The 23,134-nt window shown below is 46.4% G+C and overlaps 1 protein-coding gene across 1 annotated transcript in view; it reads left to right on the forward strand.

Annotated features, from left to right (window-relative positions):
- plekhh3 (pleckstrin homology, MyTH4 and FERM domain containing H3) overlaps positions 1–22,429 on the forward strand; it is a 129,049-nt gene extending 106,620 nt beyond the window's left edge. Inside the window, exons 11-13 of the mRNA XM_078224295.1 lie at positions 1,812–2,267; positions 17,648–17,839; positions 20,883–22,429. Of these exons, the coding sequence (XP_078080421.1) occupies positions 1,812–2,267; positions 17,648–17,839; positions 20,883–21,050 (816 nt within the window). The 3' untranslated portion in view covers positions 21,051–22,429. The remainder of the gene's footprint in view (positions 1–1,811; positions 2,268–17,647; positions 17,840–20,882) is intronic.
- The last annotated feature ends 705 nt before the right edge of the window (positions 22,430–23,134 follow it).

Here is a 23,134-nt window from a genome sequence, read left to right on the forward strand (position 1 = left end):
GTCTGGTTCCCCTTCAACTAATTCACCTTTGCTTTGGGTCCCACCCCCTGCCAAACTAGTTTAAATCCTCCCGTGTGACACGAGCAAACCTCCCGGCCAGAATATTTGTGCCGTTCCAGTTTAGATGCAACCCGTCCTTCTACGGGTCCCATCTGCCCTGGAAGAGACCCCGATGGTCCAGATATCTGAAACCCTCCCTCCTACTCCAGCTGTTTAGCTCCGTGTTGAGCTGCACTATCTTCCTATTCTAGCCTCACTAGCACGTGGCACAGGGAGTAATCCTGAGATTACAACCCTAGAAGTCCTGCTTTTTAACTTTCTACCTAACTCCCTAAACTGCTGCTGCAGGACCTCATCACTCATCCTGCCTATGTCGCTAGTACCAATATGTACCACGACCTCTGGCTGTTCACCCTCTCCCTCCAGAAAGCTTTCTGTCCATTCAGAGACATCCTGGACTTTGGCACCAGGGAGGCAACATCCTATCCTGGAGTCTCTATCACGTCCACAGAAACACCTATCTACACCCCTAACTATAGAGTCCCCTATAAATATTGCTCTAGTCCTCTTTGTCCCTCCCTGCTTAACAACAGAGCCAGCCGTGGTACCAGTGCTTTGGCTGCTGCTGCTGGTATCCCTGATAGCCCATCACCTCCGATAGCCCATCTCCCCCAACAGTATCCAGAATGGTTTCAGATTCCAGCATCCACAGTAATTTGCTTTGATTTAGAATTATGCTGCTTGGTTTTTACAGCCATTCCCCCAGCCTAGATTCTCCTGAAGTTTATCGCTATCATCAGATTTTGCAATACTTCCAAGTTTTGTTTCATCCACAAATTCTGAAACTGTGCCCTGTGCTGCAAGTCCTGGTCATTAATATAGATCAAGGAAACTCCCATTATAAACTTTCCTCCAGTCTGATAAACAATCATACACCACTCCACTCTGTGTTTCCTGCCACACACTCAATTTTGTATTCATGCTGTTAGTATCTCTTTTATTTCATGGGATTGAACTTCTCTGACCAAGCTGGTGAATGGCCCACACCAGATGTCTATTGAAGTCCATGTACGCCACACCAGTCCACTCTCATCGACCCACTCTGTTATTCTGTTCTAAAACTCCAGCTTGTTAGTTAGACATAATCTGCTCTTAACAAATCTGTGACTTGCTTGCCTTATGGGTCAAGCTCATGCAAAATCAGAAGGCTTAAACATGATTTTTTTTTCAGTTTCATAATTAAAATCCCAAGTTATTGTTTTGGTATTTAATTATGGAACTGTGCCGGATACCTCAGTATTGAAACTCAACCTGTCCCCTCTCCATTCGCTTAGTGTTAGTACAATTTCCAATTCATCTTTCGGTAATTGGATAAAGATCCATTTCACTCCCCTCTGTTACCCTGAAATGTACAAGTAATTCACTGAATATAATTCACTTGAAAAATATATAAGTAGCTCCCTCCAGTGAAGGTCAGTGTTCTCAGTGCCAGGATATTTTTGTAGGAGTTCCTCAGGGTAGTGTCCGTGGCCCACTCATCTTCATCAATGACCTTCCCTCCATCATAAGATCAGATGTGGGGATCTTCACTGAGAATGTTTGTTTGTACAAACATCCCCATAAAGTTACAGCTCTCATTAGCAATGGAACAATTGTGTTTCAGATTTTCGACCTTGGGTGCGTAATACCATGGATGTCTGTAAGCATTATATAAGACTGAATAGTGTGTTATTAGATACATGGTCTCTTTTTGAATGTTGCATCCGGCAGCTGTACATCATACCCAAGAATTTGCTTTCTTTGTGGCCTAGGTCCATGAGATGGTAACCAAATGCTACTTCCCTGCATCAGAAGAAACCTTACAGACACTGGCTGCCCTGAGACTGCAGGTTACAATCCAGGATTTCACCATACATGTGCCACTACCTAAATTCCAGGAGTTGTTTCCTGTGCATGTTCTCCGGGCCCGGGTCCAGCAATCTGTAAAAGCATTACTTCCCACAAATAGTAAGGGTCAGAGTCACTTCCTGTCGGAAGCGCTGGCGAACAGCCTCTGGGGCAGCACACTCCATAAACAGAAACTCGAGGAGGAACAGCTGTTAAAAGTACGGCTGAAAGAGGAGGCAGCAACTTCCATGGCCATGATCATTGAACAATGGAAACAACTTCAAGGAATGACCCAACTGGAGGCTAAGACAACATATTTAAGCATAGTGAAGGAATGGTCTGGATTTGGAGCCACGCTGTTTGAAGTAGCTGCTTTTATGGTGAGTGCATTGGATAATTTATTTCATTCGTTTTTGCATCAGAATCACTGCATGCTGTGGACCCTGAATGAATAATGTAATGTAGAAGATCTGTCCCTGCAGCATTCAGCCAATATCTAGCTGGTCTTTCCTATATTGAGTAGAATCTGGGTTTTTTTCTGATAATTCTGTGTATTTGCAAATGGCAGTCAAACAAAGGAAACGTAGGAACAGCCACAGTCACAGCCACAGCCACAGCCACAGGCACAGCCGCAGTCACAGCCGCAGTCACAGGCACAGCCACAGGCACAGCCACAGGCGCAGCCACAGGCACAGTCACAGGCGCAGCCACAGGCACAGCCACAGGCACAGCCACAGGCACAGCCACAGCCACAGGCACAGTCACAGGCGCAGCCACAGGCGCAGCCACAGCCACAGCCACAGGCACAGTCACAGGCGCAGCCACAGGCACAGTCACAGGCGCAGCCACAGGCGCAGCCACAGCCACAGGCACAGCCACAGGCACAGCCGCAGTCACAGCCGCAGTCACAGCCGCAGTCACAGGCACAGTCACAGGCGCAGCCACAGGCGCAGCCACAGCCACAGCCACAGCCACAGGCGCAGCCACAGCCACAGCCACAGTCACAGGCGCAGCCACAGGCACAGCCACAGGCACAGCCACAGGCGCAGCCACAGCCGCAGGCACAGCCACAGCCACAGCCACAGGCACAGCCACAGGCACAGTCACAGGCGCAGCCACAGTCACAGGCGCAGCCACAGGCACAGCCACAGGCGCAGCCACAGGCGCAGCCACAGGCACAGCCACAGGCACAGTCACAGGCACAGCCACAGGCGCAGCCACAGGCACAGCCACAGGCGCAGCCACAGGCACAGCCACAGGCACAGTCACAGGCACAGCCACAGGCGCAGCCACAGGCACAGCCGCAGTCACAGTCACAGGCGCAGCCACAGGCGCAGCCACAGGCGCAGCCACAGGCGCAGCCACAGGCACAGCCACAGGCACAGCCACAGGCGCAGCCACAGGCACAGCCACAGGCACAGCCACAGGCGCAGCCACAGGCGCAGCCACAGGCACAGCCACAGGCACAGCCACAGGCGCAGCCACAGGCACAGCCACAGGCACAGCCACAGGCACAGGCACAGGCACAGCCACAGCCACAGGCACAGCCACAGGCGCAGCCACAGGCACAGTCACAGGCGCAGCCACAGGCACAGCCACAGCCACAGGCACAGCCACAGGCGCAGCCGCAGTCACAGCCGCAGTCACAGCCACAGCCACAGACAGCCACAGGCACAGCCACAGCCACAGGCGCAGCCACAGCCGCAGTCACAGCCGCAGCCAAACAGTCACGCAGCCACAGCCGCAGTCACAGCCGCAGCCAAACAGTCACGCAGCCACAGCCGCAGTCACAGCCGCAGTCACAGCCACAGCCACAGGCACAGCCACAGGCGCAGCCACAGCCGCAGTCACAGCCGCAGCCAAACAGTCACGCAGCCACTGCCGCAGTCACAGCCGCAGTCACAGCCGCAGTCACAGCCACAGCCGCAGTCACAGCCGCAGTCACAGCCGCAGTCACAGGCACAGCCGCAGCCACAGTCACAGCCGCAGGCACAGGCACAGCCGCAGTCACAGCCGCAGTCACAGCCGCAGGCACAGGCACAGCCGCAGTCACAGCCGCAGTCACAGGCACAGCCGCAGTCACAGCCGCAGGCACAGGCACAGCCGCAGTCACAGCCGCAGTCACAGCCGCAGTCACAGGCACAGCCGCAGTCACAGCCGCAGTCACAGCCGCAGTCACAGGCACAGCCACAGGCACAGGCACAGCCGCAGTCACAGGCACAGCCGCAGTCACAGCCGCAGTCACAGGCACAGCCACAGGCACAGGCACAGCCGCAGTCACAGGCACAGCCGCAGTCACAGGCACAGCCACAGGCACAGGCACAGCCGCAGTCACAGCCGCAGTCACAGCCGCAGTCACAGGCACAGCCACAGGCACAGGCACAGCCGCAGTCACAGCCGCAGTCACAGCCGCAGTCACAGCCGCAGGCACAGCCGCAGTCACAGCCGCAGGCACAGGCACAGCCGCAGTCACAGCCACAGTCACAGCCGCAGTCACAGCCGCAGTCACAGCCGCAGTCACAGGCACAGCCACAGTCACAGCCGCAGTCACAGGCACAGCCACAGTCACAGCCGCAGTCACAGCCGCAGTCACAGGCACAGCCACAGTCGCAGCCGCAGTCACAGCCGCAGTCACAGCCGCAGGCACAGCCGCAGTCACAGCCACAGTCACAGCCGCAGTCACAGTCACAGTCACAGCCGCAGCCACAGTCACAGCCGCAGTCACAGCCACAGTCACAGCCGCAGTCACAGCCGCAGTCACAGTCACAGGCACAGCCGCAGGCACAGCCGCAGTCACAGCCGCAGTCACAGCCGCAGTCACAGTCACAGCCGCAGTCGCAGTCACAGTCACAGCCGCAGCCGCAGTCACAGCCGCAGTCACAGCCGCAGTCACAGCCGCAGTCACAGCCGCAGTCACAGCCGCAGTCACAGCCGCAGTCACAGTCACAGCCGCAGTCACAGCCGCAGTCACAGCCGCAGTCACAGTCACAGCCGCAGTCACAGCCGCAGTCACAGCCGCAGTCACAGCCGCAGCCGCAGTCACAGCCGCAGTCACAGCCGCAGTCACAGCCGCAGTCACAGTCACAGCCGCAGTCACAGCCGCAGTCACAGCCGCAGTCACAGCCGCAGTCACAGCCGCAGTCACAGTCACAGCCGCAGCCGCAGTCGCAGTCGCAGTCACAGCCGCAGTCGCAGTCACAGCCGCAGTCACAGCAACATCAATGCTTCACACTCATAAATTGCAACTTCTAAAAGGAAATTCATTTTTATGGGACGTGGGAGTTACTCATCCCTAACTGTCCTCCATTTCAAAGGGCAGTTGAGAGTCAACCACAATGCTCTGGCTCTGGAGTCACATGTTGGTCAGACCAGGTATGGATGGCCGATTTCCTTCGCTAAAGGACATTAGTGAAGCAGATGTGTTTTTCCAACAGTCGGCAATGGTTTCATGGTCATCAGTAGATTCTTAATTCCAGATTTTTATTAAATTCAAATTTCACCTTCTGCCGTGGCGGGATTTGAACCTGAGTCTGCAGAGCTTGCTGTGTGTCTCTGGATTACTGGTCACTGCGTCCCTGCCTCCCCAACATGTTGTAATGCTGCTTTCAGCCGGGACACACACTCCAGTGACAAGGGGAACTTAACGAACGAATATCAGGACACTCTGAAATAAAGAGTTGGAGTGATCGGGCTTGGCTCCATCAGCACCATCTCTAATTCTCCACAACTCTGTCTTCACCCCTCAGGCATTGATCTCTTTTTCTAGTTAGTTCACGGGGAGAGCAAGCTGTGACATAGCTATTTGACTGGGCTGAATTAGAACAACTAATGTGGGGGTCCCACTATTTAAAAGAGGTTGTAGAGACAAGCCAGGGAACTACAGACCACTGAGTCACATCTGTGGCTGGGAAACCACTGGAGCAGATTCTGAAGGAGAGAATCTATCTCCATTTGGAGAGGCAACGTTTGATCAGGAATAGTCAGCATGGTTTTGTCAGAGGGAGGTCATGCCTAACTAACGTGATTGAAGTTTTTGAGCACGTAACCAAGTGTGTGGATGAGGGCAGTGTTGTTGATGTAGTTTACATGGATTTCAGTAAAGCCTTTAACAAAGTCCCACATGGGAAACTTATTACAAAGGCTAATGCACATGGGATACAGGGTGATCTGACAAGGTGGATTCATAATTGGCTTAACGGTAGGAGGCAGAGGGTGATGACAGACGGCTGCTTTTGTGACTGGAGGCCAGTGACCAGTGGTGTACCACAGGGATCCGTGCTGGGCCCCTATTGTTCGTCATTTATATAAATGACATCAATGACTATGTGGGGGGTAAGATCAGTAAGTTTGCCACTGACACAGAGATTGGCCGGGTGGTTAACAGTGAGGTTGAGTGTCTTGGGTTACAGGAAGATGTGGATGAGATGGTCAAATGGGCAAATAAGTGGCAAATGGAATTTAACCCTGAAAAGTGTGAGGTGATACACTTTGGAAGGAGTAATTTGACAGGGAAGTATACTATGAAAGGTCTGACACTGGGAAGGTCCGAAGAACAAAGGGACCTTGGCATGTTTGTCCATAGATCTCTGAAGGTGGAAAGGCAGGTTAATAGGGTGGTGAAAAAGGCACACAGCACACTCGCCTTTATCAATCGGGGTATAGATTACAAAAGCAGAGAGGTCATGATGGAGTTGTATCGAACTTTGGTGAGGCCACAGCTGGAGTATTGTGTGCAGTTCTGGTCACCACATTATAGGATGGATGTGATTGCACTGGAGGGTGTTGTACCTGTTAATTCTCAGATACTTTCAACCAGTTTACTTACTCCAAGGTTTTACCATGGTGTCCTTATTTGCAAGATGGACAAAGGACAAACACAAGTAAAGGTTCAACAAGTTTATTAATAATAACACTATTAACCCTTAAGTTACCCACATAAAACAAGAGGAAACCCCAGCAGATTCAAGTATACTACCCGTAAAGATGGTTTGGTTAAACTGCAGGCCCAATTCTCTGAGTCCCTCTGGTCCGTCGTCACGAAGGTGAGTCTCGATGGCCGCTTCTTCCTTCCTTTGGTCAGTCTTCTGAATGGTCACGGGCGCCTCCTTCGTCAAGTCTTCGCTGCTGGTCTCTCAAAGTGTGTCCTTTTATCCCCCAGCCTGCTTGCCTTTCCGGAAACCTCTCTGGCTTCCGGCCAATGAGGTCCCAGGAGGGGGTTCCGATACCCAGTGGGTTTCTTGATGTCTGCCTGACAGGACACCAGGGTCCGCCCCCAGGTGTCCCATTTCCCAGGAACTTTCGGTGACGGAAAGTCTGGCCCGATCTGGGCTTCTAACAATAGGCAGGTGCATTTCAATGGGGTGCAATGATCTCCTGCGAAGTATCAAGTAGAGTGTAACGACCTTTGATGGGTGGTTGATGGGTCAGGCGCAGACACGTTTATGTATTGTACAATTGGCCTGCCTGAGGTTTGACTGTTTGATTTTAATGTGCCTAATTCTTTAATTTAGGATATCCAATTTTATCAGCCTTAAAACTAGGCCCAGTTTATATCATCACAAGGGGGTGCAGAGGAGATTTACCAGGATGCTGCCTGGGATGGAACATTTAAATTGGATAGGCTTGGGTTGTTTTCATTGGAGCAGAGAAGACTGAGAGGTGACCTGATTGGGGCGTTCAAGATTATGAGGGACATGGACAGGGTGGATAAGGAGCAGCTGTTCCCCTCAGTTGAAGGGTCAGTCATGAGGGACACAAGTTAAAAGTGAGGGGTGGGAGGTTTAGAGGGGATTTGAGGCAAAACTTTTTTACTCAGTGGGTGGTGATGGTCTGGAATGCGCTGCCTGGGAGGGTGGTGGAGGTGGGATGCCTCACATAGAGTCATAGAGGTTTACAGCATGGAAACTGGCCCTTCAGCCCAACTTGTCCCTGCCGCCTTTTTTTTAAACCCCGAAGCTAGACCCAATTGCCCGCATTTGGCCCATATCCCTCTATACCCATCGTACCCATGTAACTGTCTAAATGCTTTTTAAAAGACAAAATTGTACCCGCCTCTACTACTGCCTTTGGCAGCTTCTTCCAGACACTCACCATCCTTTAAAAAGTACCTGGATGAGTACATGGCATGCCGTAACATTCAAGGCTATAGGCCAAGTGCCGGCAAGTGGGATTAGGTGGGTAGGTCAGGGCCTTTCATGTGTCGGTGCAGACTCAATGGGCTAAAGGGCCTCTTCTGCACTGTAGTATTCTGTGATTGGATGATCCAGTTTGAAGCCGTTAACTGAAGGCTCTCGCTGTGTTTCTGGTACCCTCTTTAACAGTAACAGAATGCCTGGGCATTCAGCCTCTGATCTTTGGGTAAGCGTTCTCCAAGGCGGCCTTCACGACACACGACAGCGCAGAGTCGCTGAGCAGAAACTGATAGCCAAGTTCCGCACACAAGAGGACGGCCTAAACCGGGATGTTGGCTTTATGTCACACTATCAGTAACCCCCACAGCTTGCTTCCTGTCTGGAGACAATACACATCTCTTTAACCTGTGCTTAATGCTCCCTCCACTCACATTGTCTGTATCTTTAAGAACTGGTTGGCTGTAGAGATTTGCATTCTAATCAGTATTCTGTAACTTGATTTTGTGTCTCTGTGCCCTGTTTGAGAGCAGATTTCACTCCATCTGACGAAGGAGCAGCGCTCCGAAAGCTAATGGTATTTGCTACCAAATAAACCTGTTGGACTTTAACCTGGTGTTGTTAAAACTGTTACTGTGTTTACCCCAGTCCAATGCCGGCATCTCCACATCACCATCTTTAACCTCAGCCCCTCAGATTTACAAGGACATATTCCAATGATTTACTTAAGCAGGTTTCATATCTAGTTATATAAGCAAACCAAAGTGATTGGAATGGTTAATGATTCACAGCTATACTGAAATGATTAATGCTTACATACTGATGTAACTAACTGTAACCCCAGCCCCACTCTCAGACTGAAACAAAGCTGCTAGATCAGTGCTGATTTGTTAATGCGCTTGTAGAATGTAAAACTGCTCCGAGCTACAAAATCTCTGCTTCTGTAGAACATTCAATTAAGCATCTTACATGTTTAGTCCAATATCTTTACATGTTCTACCCTAATAAGACATTCAACCAATCTATAAACAAACATCAGGATGATCATAGCTGTAAATCTCGTTCTCATTAAAGAATATTCTTAAAGCATCCAAACTCCTTTCAAAGTACCAAAAATTAAGATTCTGGTTAATTCTGCCCAGGGTGGAAGTGTCAATTACAGGGGGCACAGGTTCAAGGTGAGAGGGGAAAAGTTTAAGGGAGATATGTGGGGGAAGTTTTTCACGCAGTGGTGGGTGCCTAGAACGCGCTGCCAGAGGAGATGGTGGAATGTCATCTGGTTCATTATGCACATGGAAAAGAAGTCTGCTGCCCTGATCATGTTTGGTCTAATATATATCTCCAGACCCACAATAGTGGGGTTAACTCTTAATTGCTCTCTGAAATGGCCGAGTAAGCCAGTTGTGTTCAAGTGGGGGCTATCTGTGCTCTCAAGCATTTAAGGCTTTGCCAATGATGCCCTCTACCTGTGAATGAATGAAACCCAGTTACCTGTTCACTCCCATTATTCTGTAATATCCCACCCAGTCTAATTCCTTTCTGACTCACTGCCCACAATTTTAAGGTTCAATTCATTCTAATTCCACTCAACAATTTTCACGTCGAAATCATTCATGTGAAAATAAGTGTAGATTCAACTGAGACTGCTGTAGAATACCACTTTCATTCAGTAAGCTTTGTTTTACTCTAACATTTTGCTTTCTACCCTGCACCATTTCTCAATTCACCAGCTTTTCACATTCTCAGTCGTATAAAATTTGTTTAAAAATTCATATAAACCATGCTATTTACCTTCTTTCTTGTTACTTCAAATTGCAATTGGAATCTGATTTCTTAGAAATCTATATTCAGCTAGCCCTCATTTATTTACATTTCTCCAAGTGTTTAGTAATGTCCATTTTATAGACTTCTATTGGTTTACAAAAACTGAAGCCCAGCAAGCATTTAATTACAGGGGAGAGCTGCACCTCATCAGTACCACTGATTTTGTTTGTGTAAAGCCCAGTAACACCGTTGGGCTTAGTAACGCTTCCAGTTATGATCCTGTACCCAGTGATATTCATTCTGTTCAGTAACTCAGCCTAGGTAATCCATCAGTCACATGATCAGTCTTTGCTGTTAAAATTCAAATATTAGAAACATGTAAACAAGAGAGATTTCACCGTGAGATGTAAATAAAAGCATCTGTGGAGAGAGATTAACATTTCAAGCTTGTATGATTCTTCAGAGCTGGAGAAATTTCTACCCCTCTTCAGTTCTGAAGAGTCATATGGATTCAAACCATCAACTCTGTTTCTCTCTCCACAGATGCTACCAGACCTGCTGGGTTCATTCGGCATTTTCTGTTTTATCGCTGCAAGGCATAATGGGCTCCCATTTTTATCGACTCTTATCAAAGATTGACCATAACTTGCTGAGGCCACACCTAGAATATTGTGAGCAGTTTTAGAGTCATAGAGGTTTACAGCATGGAAACAGGCCCTTCGGCCCAACTTGTCCATGCCGCCTTTTATTTAAAACCCGTAAGCTAATCCCAATTGCCTGCATTTGGCCCATATCCCTCTATACCCATTGTACCCATATAACTATCTGAATGCTTTTTAAAATACAAAATTGTACCCACCTCTACTACTACTTCTGGCAGCTTGTTCCAGACACTCACCACCCTTTGTGTGAAAAAATTGCCCCTCTGGATACTTTTGTATCTCTCCCCTCTCATCTTAAACCTATGCCCTCCAGTTTTAGACTCCCCTACCTTTGGGAAAATATATTGACTATCTAGCTGATCTGTGCCCCATCTAGCTGATTTGGTCTCTTTTCCTGAGGAAGGATGTTCTTGCTCTCGAGGGAGTGCAGTGAAGGTTTACCAGGCTGATTCCGGGGATGGCGGGACTGATGTGTGAGGAGAGATTGACTAGGTTAGGATTGTTTTCACCGGAGTTCAGACAAATGAAGGGGGATCTCATAGAGACTTATAAAATTCTAACAGGACTAGACAGGGTACATGTAGGATGTTCCCAATGGTGGCGAGTTCAGAACCAGGGGTCACAGTCTGAGGATTCAGACTGGACCATTAGGAGGAAGATGAGACATTTCTTAACCCAAAGTGTGGTGAGCCTGTGGAATTCATTACCACAGGAAGTAGTTGATGCCAAAACACTGAATGTATTCAAGAGGTGGCTGGACATAGCATTTAGGGTGAGTGGGATCAGAGGTTATGGGGAAAAAAGCAGGATTCGGCTACTGAGTTGGAAGATCAGCCATGATCGTAATGAATGGTGGAGCAGGCTCGAAGGGCCAAATGGCCTCTCTTGCTCCTATCTTCTATGTTTCTAATTGAGCTTTCCTTAGTGTTAAATATCCTTTCCTCAGTTCCCAGTAGCAGACTATCAAATGTTTCCTCGTGTATAAATCTCTCAGAAGGTTCAATTTGACCTGAATTAGACTCTAGGATGCAATGAGAAGTAAACAGACCCGTGGCCAGAGTTTCTGCTGATATGTCATCAGGATCAAGCTTGCCCTCTGTGGGTAGCACAGTGGTTAGCACTGCTGCCTCACAGCGCCAGGGGCCTGGGTTCGATTCCTGGCTTGGGTCACTGTCTGTATGGAGTTTGCATGTTCTCCCCGTGTTTGCGTGGGTTTCCTCCGGGTGCTCTGGTTTCCTCCCACAATCTGAAAGACGTGCTGGTTAGTGCACTGACCCGAACAGGCGCCGGAGTGTGGCAACTAGGGGAATTTCACAGTAACTTCATTGCAGTGTTAATGTAAGCCTTACTTGTGACTAATAAATAAACTTTATACTTTACTTTATAGTCCAAGATCTGTCCCTATGTCTGTCTCATCTGCTGCTAAAATCTCATTCGTGCTTTTGATACTACCAGACCAGACTATTCCAGTCTTTTCCTAGCTGGCTCGCAACTTATAACTTCTGTAAACTAAAGCTCATTGAAATTTCTGCTGGTCATACTCTAACTCAGATTAAGTATAGTTCCCCCATCACTCCTGTGTTCATTGATCTACATTGGTTCCTGGTTAAACAATGCCAACATTTCAACATTTTCTTCACTCCATGGCCTTGACCCTCTCTCTTTCTGTTGCCATCCCCAGTCCTACACCTCGGAAACTCTGCCTTGTTGTGCAATCTTCCTTCCTTCACCCTCCATAGATGGCCATGACTTTGGCGGACTAGGTGCTAAACTCTAGAGTTTTCCTCATAAATCTCATCTTTATTCCATTCTCCTTTAAGACAATCCTGAAAACCTATCTTAATGTCTCCATCTTTGGACTTGTTAAATCTGGTCTGGCTATGCTCCTGTGAAAAACATTCGGATGTTTTCGTACGTATATTGTAAATGCAAGTTGTTGTTAATGATAAAAAAAATTACTGTGCAATTTACAAAATCTCAAAAAATGCCCAAAGAACCAAATAAAAGGAAACTCTAAGATTATGGGGCAGAAATTTAAGGTCCCACATTTGCAGGCATGGAGGCCTGTAAAATTTCCAAGATTGCCCTAACTTGTCCGCAGTTCTTCAGTGGGGCAGGTGAGGCCCAGCCAGCACACCTGCCCTTGCCCTAATTGAGGCCCTTATCTGAGTAATTAATAACTACCTAGAAACCAATTCTTGCCTGGCCTCAATTTTGTGTAAATGGGAGTTCACCCTGGAAACTCGTCCTCAGAGAGTCATAAAGGTTTACAGCATGGAAACAGGCCCTTCAGCCCAACTTGTCCATGCCGCCCTTTTTTTTAAAAAACCTCTAATCTAATCCCAATTGCCCACATTTGGCCCATGTCCCTCTATACCCATCGTACCCATGTAACTATCTAAATGCTTTTTAAAAGATAAAATTGTACCTGCCTCTACTACTACCTCTGGCAGCTTGTTCCAGACACTCGCCACCCTCTGTGTGAAAAAATTGCCCTTCTGGACACTTTTGTATCTCTCCTCTCTCACCTTAAACCTATGCCCTCTATTTTAGACTCCCCTACCTTTGGGAAAAGATATTGACTATCTACCTTGTCTATGCCCCTCATTATTTTATAGACCTCTATAAGGTCACCCCTCAGCCTCCTACGCTCCAGAGAAAAAAGTCCCAGTCTATTCAGCCTCTCCTTATAACGCAATCCATCAAGTCCCGGTAGCATCCTAGTAAATCTTTTCTGCAGTCTTTCTAGTTTAATAATATCCTTTCTATAATAGGGTGACCAGAATTGCACACAGTATTCCAAGTGTGGCCATACCAATGTCTTGTACAACTTCAACAAGACGTCCCAGCTCCTGTATTCAATGTTCTGACCGATGAAACCAAGCATGCCGAATGCCTTCTTCACCATTCTGACCACCTGTGACTCCACTTTCAAGGAGCTATGAACATGTACCCCTAGATCTCTTCTGTAACTCCCCCCAATGCCCTACCATTAACTGAGTAAGTCCTGCCCTGGTTCAATCGACCAAAATGCATCACCTCGCATTTGTCTAAATTAAACTCCATTTGCCATTCGTCAGCCCACTGGCCCAATTGATCAAGATCCCGTTGCAATTGGTGATAACTTTCTTCACTGTCCACTATGCCACCAATCTTGGTGTCATCTGCAAACTTACTAACCATGCCCCCTATATTCTCATCCAAATCATTAATATAAATGACAAATAACAGTGGGCCCAACACTGATCCCCTGAGGCACACCGCTGGTCACAGGCCTCCAGTTTGAAAAACAACTCTCTACAACCACCCTCTGGCTTCTGTCAAGAAGCCAATTTTGTATCCATTTAGATACCTGACCCTGGATCCCGTGAGTTAACTTTATGCAACAACCTACCATGCGGTACCTTGTCAAAGGCCTTGCTAAAATCCAGGGAGACAACATCAACTGCACTGCCCTTCTTGGTTACCCCTTCAAAAAACTCAATCAAATTTGTGAGACATGATTTTCCACTCACAAAACTATGCTGACTGTCCCTAATCAGTCCTTGCGTCTCTAAATGCCTGTAGATCCTGTCTCTCAAAATACCTTCCAACAATTTACCCACCACAGATGTGAGGCTCACTGGCCTGTAGTTACCAGGCTTTTCCCTGCAGCCCTTTTTAAACAAAGGCACAACATTTGCCACTCTCCAATCTTCAGGCACCTCACCCGGGACTATCGATGATTCAAATATTTCGGCTAGGGGATCCGCAATTTCCTCCCTAGCCTCCCACAATGTCCTGGGATATACTTAATCAGATCCCGGGGATTTAGCTACCTTGATGCGCTTTAAGACTTCCAGCATCACCTCCTCTGTAATATGTACACTCCTCAAGACATCACTATTGATTTCCCCAAGTTATAGAACATAGAACAGTACAGCACAGAACAGGCCCTTCGGCCCACGATGTTGTGCCGAGCTTTATCTGAAACCAAGATCAAGCTATCCCACTCCCTATCATCCTGGTGTGCTCCATGTGCCTATCCAATAACCGCTTAAATGTTCCTAAAGTGTCTGACTCCACTATCACTGCAGGCAGTCCATTCCACACCCCAACCACTCTCTGCGTAAAGATCCTACCTCTGATGTCCTTCCTATATCTCCCACCATGAACCCTATAGTTATGCCCCCTTGTAATAGCTCCATCCACCCGAGGAAATAGTCTTTGAACGTTCACTCTATCTATCCCCTTCATCATTTTATAAACCTCTATTAAGTCTCCCCTCAGCCTCCTCCGCTCCAGAGAGAACAGCCACAGCTCCCTCAACCTTTCCTCATAAGACCTACCCTCCAAACCAGGCAGCATCCTGGTAAATCTCCTCTGCACTCTTTCCAGCGCTTCCACATCCTTCTTATAGTGAGGTGACCAGAACTGCACACAATATTCCAAATGTGGTCTCACCAAGGTCCTGTACAGTTGCAGCATAACCCCACGGCTCTTAAACTCCAACCCCCTGTTAATAAAAGCTAACACACTATAGGCCTTCTTCACAGCTCTATCCACTTGAGCGGCAACCTTTAGAGATCTGTGGATATGGAACCCAAGATCTCTCTGTTCCTCCACAGTCTCCAGAACCCTACCTTTGACCCTGTAATCCACATTTAAATTAGTCCTACCAAAATGAATCACCTCACATTGATCAGGGTTAAACTCCATTTGCCATTTTTCAGCCCAGCTTTGCGTCCTATCTATGTCTCTTTGCAGCCTACAACAGCCCTCCACCTCATCCACTACTCCACCAATCTTGGTGTCATCAGCAAATTTACTGATCCACCCTTCAGCCCCCTCCTCTAAGTCATTAATAAAAATCACAAAGAGCAGAGGACCAAGCACTGATCCCTGTGGCACTCCGCTAGCAACCTGCCTCCAGTCCGAAAATTTTCCATCCACCACCACCCTCTGTCTTCGATCAGATAGCCAGTTACCTATCCAATCGGCCAACTTTCCCTCTATCCCACACCTCCTTACTTTCATCATAATCCGACCATGGGGGACCTTATCAAACACCTTACTAAAATCCATGTATATGACATCAACTGCTCTACCTTCATCAACACACTTAGTTACCTCCCCAAAAAATTCAATCAAATTTGTGAGGCACGACTTGCTCTTCACGAATCCGTGCTGACTATCCCGGATTAATCCGCATCTTTCTAAATGGTCGTAAATCCCATCCCTAAGGACCTTTTCCATCAATTTACCAACCACCGAAGTAAGACTAACTGGTCTATAATTACCAGGGTCATTTCTATTCCCTTTCTTAAACAGAGGAACAACATTCGCCACTCTCCAGTCCTCTGGCACCATCCCCGTGGACAGTGAGGACCCAAAGATCAAAGCCAAAGGCTCCGCAATCTCATCCCTTGCCTCCCAAAGAATCCTAGGATATATTTCATCAGGCCCAGGGGACTTATCGACCTTCAGTTTATTCAAAACTGCCAGGACATCCTCCCTCCGAACATCTATTTCCTCCAGCCTATTAGCCTGTAACACCTTCTCTTCCTCAAAAACATGGCCCCTCTCCTTGGTGAACACTGAAGAAAAGTTCCCTAACATCCATGCTTTTCTCAACAGTAAATACTGATGAGGAATATTCATTTAGAATCTCACCCATCTCTTGTGGATCCGCACATAGATGACCTTGTTGTTCCTTAAGAGGCCCTACTCTCTCCCTTGTTACTCTTTTGCCCTTTATGTATTTGTAGAAGCTCTTTGGATTCTCCTTTGCCTTATCTGCCAAAACAATTTCGTGTCCACTTTTTGCCCTCCTGATTTCTCTCTTAACTCTACTCCTACACCCCCTATACTCTTCAAGGGATTCACTTGATCCCAGCTGCCTATGCACGTCATGTGCCTCTTTCTTCTTCTTGACCAGGGCCTCAATATCCTGAGTCATCCAGGGGTCCTGACTTCTGCCAACCTTGCCCTTCACTCTGAGAGGAATGTGTTTACCCTGAACCCTGATTAACACACTTTTGAAAGCATGTCACTTACCAGACGTCCTTTTGCCTGCCCACAGACTCCCCCAGTTAACTTTTGAAAGTTCCTGCCTGATACCATCAAAATTGGCCTTGCCCCAATTTAGAATTTTAACTTTTGGGCCTATCATTCTTCATAGCTATCTTAAAACTAATAGAATTATGGTCACTGGTCCCAAAATGATCCCTCACTAACACTTCTGTCACCTGCCCTTCCTTATTTCCCAAGTGGAGGTCAAGTTTTGCCCCCTCTCTAGTCGGGCCATCACATACTGAATGAGAAATTCCTCCTGAATACACTCCACAAATTTCTCTCCAGCCAATCCTCTAATACTATGGCTATCTCAGTCAATGTTGGGAAAATTAAAATCTCTGACTATTACCACCCTATTTTTCTTGGAGCTATCTGTAATCTCCTTACATATTTGCTCCTCAATTTCCCGCCGACTATTTGGGGGCCTATAGTACAACCCTATCAAAGTGATTCCCCCCTTCCTATTTCTCAGTTCTACCCATATAGACTCTGGCCGAACCCTCGGATATATCCCCTCTCAGTATGGCCGTGATGCTTTCCCTAATCAAAAGTGCAACTCCCCCTCCTCTCTTACCTCCTGTTCTATCTTTCCTATAGCATCTGTACCCTGGAAATTAAGCTGCCAGTCCTGCCCCTCCCTTAGTCATGTTTCAGTAATTGCTATAATATCCCTGTCCTAATCGGGTCTCGGCCTGAAGGGGGTTTTGCCTTCATCAGTTACCTTCTTTAAGCATTAGGTGTCCCTCCACAAGGTCTGCATCCATGACTGCTGTCTCCCCCACCCCCCCGGGTTTTGCTACCCTGAGACATCCTGCACTTATTAGGTCCTGGACCCTGGGACCTGCTGCTGGAACTACAGAGCTGCCAGCCAATCAGATTGCTCAGTAGCTGTCTGAGGTTGGACTGATGATTGCTCCTTGGAGCATAAATGCAGGCAGCCGGTACCTGGGGGTTACTAACCCCAACCCTAATGCATTCCCCACTGACCCTCTGGCTGGCAGGTTGGAAGATTAGTGAAATGTTAACAGGTTTGACAATGTAATATTTATAACCTAAAGTAAATATTTATTCAAACAAGTACCTGAATTAAGGTAAAACAAGGGAAACCTACAGTGTTTTAAGAGTGGATAAAGTCTCACATCTGCATTACAGAATTCTGCAGTGAGCATGGCTCAGACACACTGGCTGGCGGTTGGAGCAAAGGGTATTGCTGTTTACAAACAAGGAGAAGCTGAAGCTGTGGAGAGTTTTGATTACAAGCAGATTTCATCATTTGAGGCAATGGACCGAAACACCTTCAAAATTACTCTGAATAAAAGGGACTTGCTGTTTGAGTCCTGCAAGGTATGGCACGTACTTGATATTTCATGATTATGCAGTTACTGTTCTAAACAGTGAGATTGCAGAGCTTTGAGCTGCAAAGGGATCTTGATGACTTGGTGCCCGAATTGTAAAAGGTTAGTCTTCAGGTACAGCAAGTGATTAAGAAAGCTAATAAAATGTTAATGTTTATTGCGATCTCAATATATCCTGCCACCTTCTAAGATCAATGCAAAAGCACCCCAAGGTCCCTCTTTCTCTGCACATCTATAGAACAGTGACCATTCTGCCTTCTGCCAAAATGCATCATCTCACACACTTAAAAATCACTGTGCCCAATAATTCCTGCCAGAGAGTTTGAAAGAGATGGGGAGCAAACTCATTCCCTTCAGTAAGTTAATGAATGGAAGAAATTTGGGGATTCCACATTAATATAAATTGGTATTTTATAGAGAATATGGATCATGGGTTGAACCAGGTTGACTGGAAAGTTCAAGGTAAATATACAGATCACAGAAGTTTTGTTTTGAGGCAAGTTGGTATTAGGAGTTGGGGACTAACAAGCAGAGTTTATTTAATTTATGGCTGTGAAACCATTATTTGCTACTGAGGAAATCCTCGTTGATTAAAGTTACACTTTACTGGTACCCTGAGTATCATCTGGCCAGGTGCCTATTGCTTCTCTCCCTTTACCCAGCCCCCTGTGCCAAGTTTCTTGAAAGGTTCTCACCTGCTCTAGCCTTGAACTTGTGTCTTTCTTTAGCTTCTCTCCTTTCTCCCTCTTCAAGTTCATCTTATCCGTGAGATAAATCTCCTGCTTCCTCAAGCCCATTTCTACTAAACGGCCAACTACCCAACTTCCCTTCCTGGTCCTAGAGTTAACTGTTATTAACATTCTCTCTCATATCTGCTGATGTTACCACTCCCCTCAAAGACTTCCCTGTGTCCCTGCAAACTACTGTCCCATCTTGAAATTCCCTTACCTCTCGAAAGTCCTTGAATGTGTAGCCACCTCCAAAATCATTGTCCATCTTTTCTGGAACATCATGTTTGAATCCCTCTAATCAGATTTCCACTGAAGCGGATTTCGAACTTAGAAATGTTTGACTATGACAAAGGTAAAATATCCCTTCTCATTTGTCGTCTCCTTATCTGCAGCCTTTTACACATTTGATAACATCCTCCCCTGATGCATTGTTGTCCAGCGTGATGGGACAGCACTTATCAGGTTTCACTCTTGCCTATCGTCAGAAAATCATCTGCAATGCCTTCTCTTCTGGTCTGTGTTACCTCCAATGTTCCCTATCCTTTGCCTTCTGCTGTTTCTCATCTACACTTTGCTCCTCCGTGACATCACCCAAAAACAAAATCTGGTTTCCACATGTAGCCTGACGTCTACTTTACCATCACTTCTCTCAGCTCCTCCATTTCCTTTATGTTGTGCCTGGGGTGATGAATTGCATTAAAGCTGCTATATAAATCCCAATTTTTTTCATTCCCTTCAGGAAGTTAGATTGCTTCCCACCTCTCTCAAACCCACTGGCAGGGATTGAATGGACAACCAAGAGTATTAATCCTGGTTAATGAGGAGTGTATCTGTCAGGAATTGCTGTTTGCTTTGAATTTTCGGCAATTGTAAATGCCCAGAAGAATTTATTTAACACCATTACATTGCATCTTCCTTCAGTGTTGCTTTTCCCTGAATATTGAATATAAACCTGGAATAATTGCACAAACACTTTGAAACAAGTTGCCTAAAAAGCTCACATTTAACTGCTTCGAGCCAGAAAGTCCCTGTAAAATGTGAAATTTAACAGCAGGAATTCAAAGATGATGATGGGTTAGAAATGGTCCCAAATTGTACTCCGTTCCCAAGTGCACTTGTCATTCCCTCTTTATTTTCAACACTGTCTGCTCCTGACTCCCTATTTCGTTCAATCCACTTAATCATCATCATGTGTGCTAATTAAATCTGACTTTCCTGTTCACCTTTCCTCTTCTCAATTTGAATTAGTCCCCTTAACTAATCATGTTGAAGTCTCCAATTTCAGTTTTGGCCTGGTGTGGCATTCCCAAAAAATGTAGCACGTTGCTTTGCTCATGTATCTGTTAGAGCAGGCTTTCCAAAACACTTCAAGCTATGGAACCCCGAGTGACCTCCCAAATGCATCAAGGAACCTCAAGCATTCTCAACGCCAACACCCCTTTTTTCTTTGCTGCGAAATCAGTATGAACACAGAAACCAAATGTAAAGTATTTTCTTGCTCTATCTCTGCACATATTAGGAATTAGGAAGAGGCACACAGTCACAAAGACATTCATGGCTACGTGGTCCCCTCAACATTAAAGTCTGGAAGTAGCAGGGAATCAAAACATTCTCTTATTCAAAAAATACTTGAGTCTTACCTTTTGTTATTTTAACGGGAGGGTGGATGCTGGAAAGGTGATCGGACACACATCTCTCTCTCCCTCACACTCGTTTCCTCCCCCTGTCACACTCTCACACACACACTAACTAACTAAATCCTCCCCCCCTCCCCTGACAGTCTCTCATACACTCACTATTTTCTCTCACCTGGAGGCTCACTTGCCCTCCCCACTCCAAGGACTGCACCCAATGGCCCCCCTGCCCCGGGGCTTGCTCTGGCCCACCACCCTGCTCAGAGTTCTGTTCAAAGGCCCTCTGTTCCCATCCCTCTGCTGTCACATTTGTCCAAGCTGAGGCTGGCTTCATTTGGACAAGCAGCTCTTCAGAAAAAATTTCAAAGATGCCTCTTTTGCCTTGGACCCCCTGGGTTCCATGGACTTATTTGGGAACCCCTGTGTTGAGCATAGCTACCAATCTGCATTGGCAGAGGTGTCAGCAAGGGATTTATGAATGTTGCCGAGAGATTGAAAAGTGGAGAGGATTCCACAATGTCACACTATTAAATAAGAAAAATATAATCTAATGACATCCATAAGTTACAGTATGTCTTATTTTCATAAACTATGAGCTTCCCTAAAATATATGGCTGGCTGATGGGAAGAAATGGGTTTTTGAATGTGTTTATCTTTAAATCCTTAGGTTCAAGAAATTGTTCAGCTAATGAAAAGTTACAATGCCAGTTATGTCAGAACACCAGCCCGAACTGCTGGTCATCGAACTAGACCCATCACAACAGGTAGCCTGACCAACTTTCACCACTGTTTCCAGTACGGGAATTCCAGCAGAGGAGAGACTTTAACCTTGTGAAGCGTCTGATGCAGCAAAGCACAGTAGAGGAAGAACTGGTGAAACATTCACTTGTTGCTACTGGATCTCAGCACACCATATTTAGGTAGTGAGCCTCACCTTATCTTAGTCTCTTATTCTTTCCAACAACCTCTGTACAAGTTCCTGCAGCAGGGAGTTGCTCTCTTTTAGGCCTTTTACTGAACACTAATTGGTACAGCTTCACTTAAGCATTTAACATACTATAAATCACAAGCAAAAAGCTTCTCATATCAGAAAATTGATGAGGTATCAGAATCAAAAGTTCCTGCTGCAATATCGCCTTGTTGGACTGTTCTGAAGGGAGAAAGAGGAGCGAATGAATCCAGTGCCTCTCTAGGGCAAAGGCCCAAATGTCTGGGGCTGCAAGAGAACAAATGAAGCTTTAATGCTATTTTGTATAAATCATTACAAATGGGAAGGTATTCCAGTAATAATGGTGTCCTTGTACAACAAAATGTGTAAATGCTGCAAGGACTCCGAGCTCCACACACTAGTCAGATGATTAATGGAGATTACAAGTTAATTTCTTTGGCACTGATCATGTACCAGATGATGGATGGCAAGAGGAAACCATGCAGGAATTAGAACACTTAAAATTCAGATAATGCTTCTAATTTATCAAGATGCAAGATTGAGGTGAAAATGTCAATATCTGGTGGCATTAGTGTCCAGTTAGAAATCATAAAACATTGAAAATTAATTGTCCTTTTTACTTTTAAAAACACTACTCTTCCCAACTTAAGTATATAACTCTGTGCAATTACTGCTTTTCTTTTTTTAAAAAATTGCAACCTGGTTGTGTGAACATAAGGTAAATGGTTTGAGGACTGATGCTGACAGGACAGGCTAACAGTCTGGAACTATTGGATACTGTGTAGTTTTGTTAGTCTACAGAAAACAACCTGTACCAAATCCAATTACTTCTGTAAGCTTGAAGCTTCAATGAAATGGCACCATTTATAATTATCAGACACGTTGTTTAAAGCTGCTGGCAGCTTTGGTTTTACACGGGACGATCCCTCCATATTGTGTCTTAAACTCACTATGCAATGGAAAAGCATTTTTATTTAACAGTATATTGCATGTTTCCTTTCTTCAATGTACAATTACTGCACTATACTGTACAGATGAATTTGTGCAATATGTAAAAAACAGAATTAAAACAACTTATTTTAGTTTAGATATTTAGAAAATGAGTTGCATTAGATTTACTTAAAATAAATATCTTCAAGACCTATTCAACACAGGCTGGATTGCAACTGAAGTACAGTACTGACAAAGTACTGTATTGATGGAACAACTGCCCTTTGAATGAAATATTAAGCAACATCTTGTTCCAATACTTTACGTGGATGTTAACAGGCTGATGACGAGCAGGATGTTGGTTGGACAGCTGGTTCATGATGCAGAATGATGCCAACAGCATAGGTTCAACTCCCACACCAGGTGAGGTTATTCATTAAGGCCCCACCTTCTCAACCTTGCCCCTGACCTGAGGTGTAGTGATCCTCAGGTTAAATCACCACCAGTCAGCTCTCCCCCTCAAAGGAGAAGTGATGCATTTTGGTAGAACTAATGTAGGGGGGGAGCTACACGATAAATGGCAGAACCATAAAGGGTGTAGATATGCAGAGGGACCTGGGTGTGCAAGTCCACAGATCCTTGAAGGTGACGTCACAGGTGGAGGTGGTGGTGAAGAAGGCATATGGCATGCTTGCCTTCATAGGACAGGCATAGAGTATAAAAGTTGGGGTCTGATGTTGCAGATGTATAGAACGTTGGTTCGGCCGCATTTGGAATACTGCATCCAGTTCTGGTCGCCACACTACCAGAAGGACGTGGAGGCTTTGGAGAGAGTGCAGAGGAGGTTTACCAGGATGTTGCCTGGTATGGAGGGGCTTAGTTATGAGGAGAGATTGGGTAAACTGGGGTTGTTCTCCTTGGAAAGACGGAGGATGAGGGGAGACTTAATAGAGGTGTATAAAATTATGAAAGTCATAGATAAGGTGAACGGTGGGAAGCTTTTTCCCAGGTCGGTGGTGACGTTCACAAGGGGTCATAGG

This window comes from Mustelus asterias, chromosome 11 (genome assembly GCF_964213995.1).
Source record: "Mustelus asterias chromosome 11, sMusAst1.hap1.1, whole genome shotgun sequence".
In the NCBI taxonomy this organism is placed as follows: domain Eukaryota; kingdom Metazoa; phylum Chordata; class Chondrichthyes; order Carcharhiniformes; family Triakidae; genus Mustelus; species Mustelus asterias.